This window comes from Sander vitreus, unplaced genomic scaffold (assembly GCF_031162955.1).
Source record: "Sander vitreus isolate 19-12246 unplaced genomic scaffold, sanVit1 ctg512_0, whole genome shotgun sequence".
Lineage (NCBI taxonomy): Eukaryota > Metazoa > Chordata > Actinopteri > Perciformes > Percidae > Sander > Sander vitreus.
Genome location: NW_027595613.1, coordinates 1 through 10,000, shown reverse-complemented (window position 1 = coordinate 10,000; position 10,000 = coordinate 1). Strand labels below are relative to the sequence as shown.

Here is a 10,000-nt window from a genome sequence, read left to right as displayed (position 1 = left end):
AAGTCAGAGATGGTCCACCAAGATCTCATCTGAAAAATGAACTCAGATCTGTTCTCTCCCTCAAGCTTTTACCCTATCCTCATGGGGGGGGTCTTCTTGCTTTTTAGGCAGAAACTGTTTATCTTACACACACACACACACACACCATGGTCGGGGTCTCCGTGTGGTGCAACTTCCTCATCCGTTCTCGCAACCTTCAAACAATGCACCTCGATGCCATAAAAAGACTATTTTTATGACTTAAGCTTAACTTCCTGTGCATCAGAGTACCGGAGTTCTTTTAACCACTTCCTCAATGACTAACAGCTCTTTTGCAACGACCACGTACACACATTTTGTTAATAACTTATTTCTACAACACATAAGTGGAAATGAAAGTGAAAGCTCAGAGTTCCCGTGTCGTACATATGAGTTCATGAGTTCCCTTTGAAGACAGCACGATGTTCAGTATGATGTCACCTAGTATACAGGATGTTCAGTATGATGTCACCTAGTATCCAGGATGTTCAGTATGATGTCACCTAGTATACAGGATGTTCAGTATGATGTCACCTAGTATCCAGGATGTTCAGTATGATGTCACCTAGTATACAGGATGTTCAGTATGATGTCACCTAGTATCCAGGATGTTCAGTATGATGTCACCTAGTATACAGGATGGTCAGTATGATGTCACCTAGTATCCAGGATGGTCAGTATGATGTCACCTAGTATACAGGATGTTCAGTATGATGTCACCTAGTATACAGGATGGTCAGTATAATGTCATCTAGTATACAGGATGGTCAGTATGATGTCACCTAGTATACAGGATGGTCAGTATGATGTCACCTAGTATACAGGATGGTCAGTATGATGTCACCTAGTATCCAGGATGGTCAGTGTGATGTCACCTAGTATCCAGGATGGTCAGTGTGATGTCATCTAGTATACAGGATGGTCAGTGTGATGTCATCTAGTATACAGGATGGTCAGTGTGATGTCATCTAGTATACAGGATGGTCAGTGTGATGTCATCTAGTATACAGGATGGTCAGTGTGATGTCATCTAGTATACAGGATGGTCAGTATGATGTCATCTAGTATACAGGATGTGATGTTTAACTGCTGTGTGTTCAGGGGAAGCTGGTCGGTGTCTGCGGGAGTGTCGGCAGCGGAAAAACCTCCCTGATTTCTGCTATCTTAGGACAGGTGATGTTAACTACAGCACACACACACACACACACACACACACACACACACACACACACACTCTTTTCCCTAAACTTGATTGTCGTTGCCATAGCTGTATCCCTTCTAGCCTCAACCATACCGACGCCACAACATCGTGTCTACGCAACACTCACTTCCTGCTGTTTCTTCCCTGATCACTGATTGGTGTTCTGACAGATGACGCCACTGGAGGGCAGCGTGGCGGTCAGAGGACGACTGGCGTACGTGGCTCAGCAGGCCTGGATCCTGAACGCAACGCTCAGAGACAACATCCTGTTTGGACAGGAGTACCAGGAGGACAGGTGAGAGGGTCTCAGATTATTATTCTAAGAGTCTGACAACATTATGGGATGGATCCCTGCAGAGATAGACCTTTTAGTTAAAGAGGAAGATCCTTTTAGTTTAACATGAAACAGCCCTGAAATCACCATCACCAAACTACACCAGACTCCATGTAAATAACCAGTACTTTTATCATCGTAAAACACACTTCATTCAAAGTGGACAGAAACTAAATAAAACTATCAAAAGCCGTCTTGGTTCATCTTTCCACTGTTCCAACAATCACCACTCTGGTTTGGTTGAAATAAACCCTTAATTCACCCATTTACATGTGGAGATATGCTGGCTCTATACACGCTAAAAGTCCTGATTATTTACATGGAGTCTGGTGGAGATATGCTGGCTCTATACACGCTAAAAGTCCTGATTATTTACATGGAGTCTGGTGTAGTTTGGTGATGGTGATTTCGGGGCTGTTTCATGTTAAACTAAAAGGATCTTCCTCTTTAACTAAAAGGTCTATCTCTGTAGGGATAAATCTGACTCCTCATGCATAAACCTAACCAATCCAACCACTGAAGGAGTACTAGCCAGTCAGAGGCAGAGTAGGGCGGGACATTCCTTAGCAGGTTTTCCTGGAGGACAGGACTGAGCTGTGGTTGTCTTTTTGTCCGTCTGTCTCTGCAGGTATCAGTCCGTGCTGAGCGCCTGCTGTCTCAGACCTGACCTCTCCCTGTTGCCCAATGCTGACCTGACAGAGGTGACATCACTTCCTGTTTGTACGTTAGACTATGCTCTTTAGGTCGAGGTATGGGCCGACTGTTTTTAGGAACCCTGTGAGTCTCCAGAGCGAGCTTCTTACATCAATAACCCCCGACGTAGACGTATTCCACATCAAAATATACAGTAAATGTCACGTTCAGTATCTCCAGATGAATGCACTTTAGATAAATATTATGATTAATGCATAATCACACTGATTATTTACATGGAGTCTGGTGGAGATATGCTGGCTCTATACACACTAAAAGTCCTGATTATTTACATGGAGTCTGGTGGAAATATGCTGACTCTATACACGCTAAAAGTCCTGATTATTTACATGGATTCTGGTGGAGATATGCTGGCTCTATACACGCTAAAAGTCCTGATTATTTACATGGAGTCTGGTGGGTTTGTGTCTGAATCTGCAGTACTGACATACTGTTGAAAGATGAAATGAGTTCTGAGGGCGTTCATGTTTCTGTCCTGTCAGATTGGCGAGCGCGGTGCCACCCTGAGCGGCGGGCAGCGCCAGCGAATCAGCTTGGCCCGCGCCCTCTACAGCGACCGGGACGTTTACATTCTGGACGACCCGCTCAGCTCGCTGGACGCCCACGTAGCCAATCACATCTTCTACACCGCCATCAGGAAGCAACTTCACCACAAGACCGTCATCTTCGTCACCCACCAGCTGCAGGTAGACAGACAGACCGGCAGACAGACGGGCAGACAGACAGACCGGCAGACAGACAGAGAGGCAGACAGACGGGCAGACAGACAGACAGACAGACAGACGGACGGACGGGCAGGTAGGCAGACAGACAGGCACAGACAGACAGACAGTCAGACAGACAGACAGACAGACGCATTATTGTGAAAGGGTTAAAAAGTTGTGGCGATAACGTGTGTGTGTGTGTGTGTGTGTGTCTGTGTGTCTCTGTGTGTGTGCGTGTGCGTGTGTGTGTGTGTGTGTGTGTCTCTGTGTGTGTGTGTGTAGTACCTGGTGGACTGTGATGATGTCATCCTGATGAGGGAGGGGAGCATAGCGGAGCAGGGTAACCATGACAACCTAATGAAACTGAACAGAGACTATGCCGCCATGTTCAACCACTTCCAGCTGGGAGACACTCCACACATAGAGGTACCTGTCTGTCAGTCTGTCAGTCTGTCTGTCTGTCTGCCTGCCTGTCTCTCTCTCTCTCTCTCTCTCTCTGTCTGTCTGTCTCTCTGACTGTCTGTCTGATTCAGGCTCCCAGCAGGAAGTCAGGTGGTTCTCAGAGGAAAGCAGCAGACAGTAAACCAGGATCAGTGAAGAAGAACACCCCCGTGGTCAAAGATAACGGTAACACACACACACACACACACAGAGACACACACACAAACACACACCCTCACACACACATAGAGACACACACACACACACACACACAAACACACACACAGACAGAGACACACACACACACACACACACACACACACACACACACACACACACACACACACACACACACACACACACACACACACACACACACACAGACACACACACACACACACACACACAAACACACACACAGAGACACACACACACACACACACAGAGACACACACACACACTCACACACACACACACACACACAGACACACACACACACACACACACACAAACACACACACTCACACACACATAGAGACACACACACACACACACAGAGACACACAGAGCTCTCCAGCGCTGATCCCTCTGTTTTCTCTGTGTGTGGTCATGTGACGTTAAAGGGGAGGAGCATCAGTGTGGGGGCGTGGCCTGGCCAGTGTTCCGGCTCTACATGGCGGCGTGCGGAGGCTACGCCTCCTGCCTGCTCATCCTGCTCCTATTCATCCTCAACGTGGGCAGCTCCGCCTTCTGCCAGTGGTGGCTCAGCTACTGGATCAACCAGGGCAGCGGGGTCAGACTCTCCTCCTTATCTTCACCAGAGCAGGGGGAATGAGAGGGGGAACACCAGAGCAGGGGGAATGAGAGGGGGGAACACCAGAGCAGGGGGAATGAGAGGGGGGAACACCAGAGCAGGGGGAATGAGAGGGGGAACACCAGAGCAGGGGGAATGAGAGGGGGGAACACCAGAGCAGGGGGAATGAGAGGGGGGAACACCAGAGCAGGGGGAATGAGAGAGAGCAGGGGAAACACCAGAGCAGGGGGAATGAGAGGGGGAAACACCAGAGCAGGGGGAATGAGAGGGGGGAACACCAGAGCAGGGGGAATGAGAGGGGGGAACACCAGAGCAGGGGGAATGAGAGGGGGAACACCAGAGCAGGGGGAATGATGGTTCCCTGTCTCTTCTGTTTCTGTCTGTTTTTTTCCCAGAACACCACGGTAACCCAGGGCAACAGTTCGGCTGTGAGTGTCAGCATGAAGGACAATCCCATGATGCATCAGTACGCTGCTGTCTACGCCTCGTCCATGGGAGTCATGCTGCTCTTCAAACTCATCAGAGGCGTCGTCTTCGTCAAGGTGAGACCCATTTCTCTCTACGCTCTTATTTTGAAAGGACGTCATGACAAGGTGAGACGCATTTCTCTCTACGCTCTTATTTTGAAAGGATTTCATACTAGATGAGACACATTCCTCTTTACGCTCTTATTTTGAAAGGATTTCATGACAAGATGAGACACATTTCTCTTTACGCTCTTATTTTGAAAGGATTTCATGACAAGATGAGACACATTTCTCTTTACGCTCTTATTTTGAAAGGATGTCATGACAAGGTGAGACGCATTTCTCTTTACTCTCTTATTTTGAAAGGATTTCATGACAAGATGAGACACATTTCTCTTTACGCTCTTATTTTGAAAGGATTTCATGACAAGATGAGACACATTTCTCTTTACGCTCTTATTTTGAAAGGATTTCATGACAAGGTGAGACGCATTTCTCTTTACTCTCTTATTTTGAAAGGATTTAATGACGTGAAATGCCTGTAGTTTGGTTAGGTTTAGATAAAGATGGTGGTAGGGTTCAAATCAGATGTTTTTTCATCTTTTCTGTGACATTTTTGTATGTCTGTGTGCAGGGAACTCTGCGTGCCTCCTCAAAGCTCCACGACCAGCTCTTCCACAAACTGCTGCGCTGCCCCATGAAGTTCTTCGACACGACGCCGGCCGCTCGGATCCTCAACAGCTTCTCCAGAGACATGGACGAAGGTAACTGCCCCAGAGACATGGACCAAGGTAACTGCCCCAGAGACATAGGCTAAGGTAACTGCCCCAGAGACATAGGCTAAGGTAACTGCCCCAGAGACATAGACGAAGGTAACTGCCCCAGAGACATGGACCAAGGTAACTGCCCCAGAGACATGGACCAAGGTAACTGCCCCAGAGACATGGACCAAGGTAACTGCCCCAGAGACATGGACCAAGGTAACTGCCCCAGAGACATGGACGAAGGTAACTGCCCCAGAGACATGGACCAAGGTAACTGCCCCAGAGAATTAGACTAAGGTAACTGTCCCAGAGACATAGACGAAGGTAACTGCCCCAGACGCTGGTCCAGAGACATGGACGAAGGTAACTGCCCCAGAGACATGGACCAAGGTAACTGCCCCAGAGACATAGACTTAAGGTAACTGCCCCAGAGACATGGACGAAGGTAACTGCCCCAGACGCTGGTCCAGAGACATGGACGAAGGTAACTGCCCCAGAGACATGGACCAAGGTAACTGCCCCAGAGACATGGACCAAGGTAACTGCCCCAGAGACATAGACTTAAGGTAACTGCCCCAGAGACATGGACCAAGGTAACTGCCCCAGAGACATGGACCAAGGTAACTGCCCCAGAGACATAGACGAAGGTAACTGCCCCAGATGCTGGTCCAGAGACATGGACGAAGGTAACTGCCCCATGGACGAAGGTAACTGCCCCAGAGACATAGACTAAGGTAACTGCCCAAGAGACATAGACCAAGGTAACTGCCCCAGAGACATGGACGAAGGTAACTGCCTCAGACGCTGGTCCAGAGACATGGACTAAGGTAACGGCCCCAGAGACATGGACCAAGGTAACTGCCCCAGAGACATGGACGAAGGTAACTGCCCCAGAGACATGGACGAAGGTAAATGCCCCAGACCCTGGTCCAGAGACATAGACTAAGGTAACTGCCTCAGACGCTGGTCCAGAGACATGGACGAGGGTAACTGCCCCAGACCCTGGTCCAGAAACATGGACGAAGGTAACTGCCCCAGACCCTGGTCCAGAGACATAGACTAAGGTAACTGCCCCAGACCCTGGTCCAGAGACATGGACGAAGGTAACTGCCCCAGACCCTGGTCCAGAGACATGGACGAAGGTAACTGCCCCAGACCCTGGTCCAGAGACATGGACGAAGGTAACTGCCCCAGACCCTGGTCCAGAGACATGGACGAAGGTAACTGCCCCAGACTGCCCAGCGTCTTGTTGTGTCTATCCCCCTGCAGTGGACACTAGCCTGTCCAGTGTGATGTCTTGTTGTGTCTGTCCCCCCTGCAGTGGACACTAGCCTGTCCAGTGTGATGTCTTGTTGTGTCTGTCCCCCTGCAGTGGACACTAGCCTGTCCAGTGTGATGTCTTGTTGTGTCTGTCCCCCTGCAGTGGATACTCGCCTGCCCTTCCAGGCGGAGATGTTCATCCAGAACGTGATCCTGGTCTTCTTCTGCCTGGGCGTCATCAGCTGGGTTTTCCCATGGTTCCTAGCGGCGGCGGGCCCGCTGGTGTTGCTGTTCGCGGCGCTGCACGGCGTCTCCAGGGTCTTCATCCGGGAGCTGAAGCGTCTGGACAACGTGACCACGTCCCCCTTCATGTCCCACATCACGTCCAGCGTCCAGGGCCTCGCCACGCTCCAGGCCTACGGCCGGGGGCGGGACTTCCTGCACAGGTGAGACGGTAAGGTGTGGATTATGTTCTGGATGAATGGATGAGTTGTTCTGTCTCTTAAAGAGCTCATATTCTGCTCATCTTCAGGTTCATAACCGTATTTAGAGGTCGTACCAGAATATGTTTACATGGTTTCATTTAATATTACAGTTGTCCTGCTCATTGCTGCAGCTCCTCTTTTCACCCTGTGTTCAGGTCTCTGTTTTAGCTACAGAGTGAGACCTCTCACTGCTGGAACATCTTTGTTGGCAGTCGCACATGCTCAGTAGCTAGATAAGGACTACACGCTCAGTAGCTAGGTAAGGACTACACGCTCAGTAGCTAGGTAAGGACTACACGCTCAGTAGCTAGGTAAGGACTACATGCTCAGTAGCTAGGTAAGGACTACACGCTCAGTAGCTAGGTAAGGACTACATGTTCAGTAGCTAGGTAAGGACTACATGCTCAGTAGCTAGGTAAGGACTACACGCTCAGTAGCTAGGTAAGGACTACACGCTCAGTAGCTAGGTAAGGACTACACGCTCAGTAGCTAGGTAAGGACTACACGCTCAGTAGCTAGGTAAGGACTACATGAGCTAGCTAGCGGTTTCTCCTGTGCTCTAGGTACCAGACTCTGCTGGACCAGAACCAGGCCTGTAACATGTAGGGTCTGCCCCCTGTGACTGTGCTCTAGGTACCAGACTCTGCTGGACCAGAACCAGGCCTGCTTCTACCTGTTCAGCTGTGCGATGCGATGGCTGGCGGTGCGTCTGGACGTCATCAGCGTGGCGCTGATCAGCATCACAGCGCTCATGATGGTTCTGATGCATGGACAGATCCCTCCGGCCTACGCTGGCCTCGCCATCTCCTATGCTGTCCAGGTACCTGAACACATCTCCTACGCTGTCCAGGTACCTGAACACATCTCCTACACCGTCCCCTGAACCCATCTCCTACGCTGTCCAGGTACCTGAACACATCTCCTACACCGTCCAGGTACCTGAACACATCTCCTACACCGTCCCCTGAACCCATCTCCTACGCTGTCCAGGTACCTGAACACATCTCCTACACCGTCCAGGTACCTGAACACATCTCCTACACCGTCCAGGTACCTGAACACATCTCCTACGCTGTCCAGGTACCTGAACCCATCTCCTACGCTGTCCAGGTACCTGAACACATCTCCTACACCGTCCAGGTACCTGAACACATCTCCTACACCGTCCCCTGAACCCATCTCCTACGCTGTCCAGGTACCTGAACACATCTCCTACACCGTCCAGGTACCTGAACACATCTCCTACACCGTCCAGGTACCTGAACACATCTCCTACGCCGTCCAGGTACCTGAACACATCTCCTACACCGTCCAGGTACCTGAACACATCTCCTACGCCGTCCAGGTACCTGAACACATCTCCTCCACAGTCCAGGTACCTGAACACATCTCCTACACCGTCCAGGTACCTGAACACATCTCCTACGCCGTCCAGGTACCTGAACCCATCTCCTACACAGTCCAGGTACCTGAACATATCTCCTACGCCGTCCAGGTGCCTGAACACATCTCCTACACGGTCCCCTGAACACATCTCCTACACAGTCCAGGTACCTGAACACATCTCCTACACCGTCCAGGTACTGAACACATCTCCTACACCGTCCCAGGTACCTGAACACATCTCCTACACCGTCCAGGTACCTGAACACATCTCCTACGCCGTCCCAGGTACCTGAACACATCTCCTACACCGTCCAGGTACCTGAACACATCTCCTACACCGTCCAGGTACCTGAACACATCTCCTACGCCGTCCAGGTACCTGAACACATCTCCTACACCGTCCAGGTACCTGAACATATCTCCTACGCCGTCCAGGTACCTGAACACATCTCCTACACCGTCCCCTGAACACATCTCCTACACAGTCCAGGTACCTGAACACATCTCCTACACCGTCCAGGTACCTGAACACATCTCCTACACCGTCCAGGTAACTGAACACATCTCCTACACCGTCCAGGTACCTGAACACATCTCCTACACCGTCCAGGTACCTGAACACATCTCCTACACCGTCCAGGTACCTGAACACATCTCCTACACCGTCCAGGTACCTGAACACATCTCCTACACCGTCCAGGTACCTGAACACATCTCCTACACCGTCCAGGTACCTGAACACATCTCCTACACCGTCCAGGTACCTGAACACATCTCCTACACCGTCCCAGGTACCTGAACACATCTCCTACACCGTCCAGGTACCTGAACACATCTCCTACACCGTCCAGGTACCTGAACACATCTCCTACACCGTCCAGGTACCTGAACACATCTCCTACACTGTCCAGGTACCTGAACACATCTCCTACGCCGTCCAGGTACCTGAACACATCTCCTACGCCGTCCAGGTACCTGAACATATCTCCTACGCCGTCCAGGTGCCTGAACACATCTCCTACGCCGTCCAGGTACCTGAACACATCTCCTACACCGTCCAGGTACCTGAACATATCTCCTACGCCGTCCAGGTACCTGAACACATCTCCTACACCGTCCCAGGTACCTGAACACATCTCCTACGCCGTCCCAGGTACCTGAACACATCTTCTACACCGTCCCAGGTACCTGAACACATCTCCTACACCGTCCAGGTACCTGAACACATCTCCTACACCGTCCAGGTACCTGAACACATCTCCTACACCGTCCAGGTACCTGAACACATCTCCTACACCGTCCAGGTACCTGAACACATCTCCTACGCCGTCCCAGGTACCTGAACACATCTCCTACGCCGTCCAGGTACCTGAACACATCTCCTACACCGTCCAGGTACCTGAACACATCTC

At 50.6% G+C, this 10,000-nt stretch overlaps 1 protein-coding gene across 2 annotated transcripts in view; it reads left to right on the top strand.

Moving 5' to 3' along the window:
- Positions 1-8,737, top strand: part of abcc5 (ATP-binding cassette, sub-family C (CFTR/MRP), member 5) — a 19,371-nt gene extending 10,634 nt beyond the window's left edge. For both annotated transcript variants that reach the window (XM_078245444.1, XM_078245443.1), the window contains 11 exons: positions 1,120-1,191; positions 1,390-1,514; positions 2,182-2,254; positions 2,750-2,953; positions 3,254-3,397; positions 3,505-3,598; positions 4,036-4,205; positions 4,622-4,768; positions 5,328-5,457; positions 6,881-7,163; positions 7,836-8,737. In XM_078245444.1, the coding sequence (XP_078101570.1) occupies positions 1,120-1,191; positions 1,390-1,514; positions 2,182-2,254; positions 2,750-2,953; positions 3,254-3,397; positions 3,505-3,598; positions 4,036-4,205; positions 4,622-4,768; positions 5,328-5,457; positions 6,881-7,163; positions 7,836-8,085 (1,692 nt within the window). In that variant the 3' untranslated portion in view covers positions 8,086-8,737. The remainder of the gene's footprint in view (positions 1-1,119; positions 1,192-1,389; positions 1,515-2,181; positions 2,255-2,749; positions 2,954-3,253; positions 3,398-3,504; positions 3,599-4,035; positions 4,206-4,621; positions 4,769-5,327; positions 5,458-6,880; positions 7,164-7,835) is intronic.
- The last annotated feature ends 1,263 nt before the right edge of the window (positions 8,738-10,000 follow it).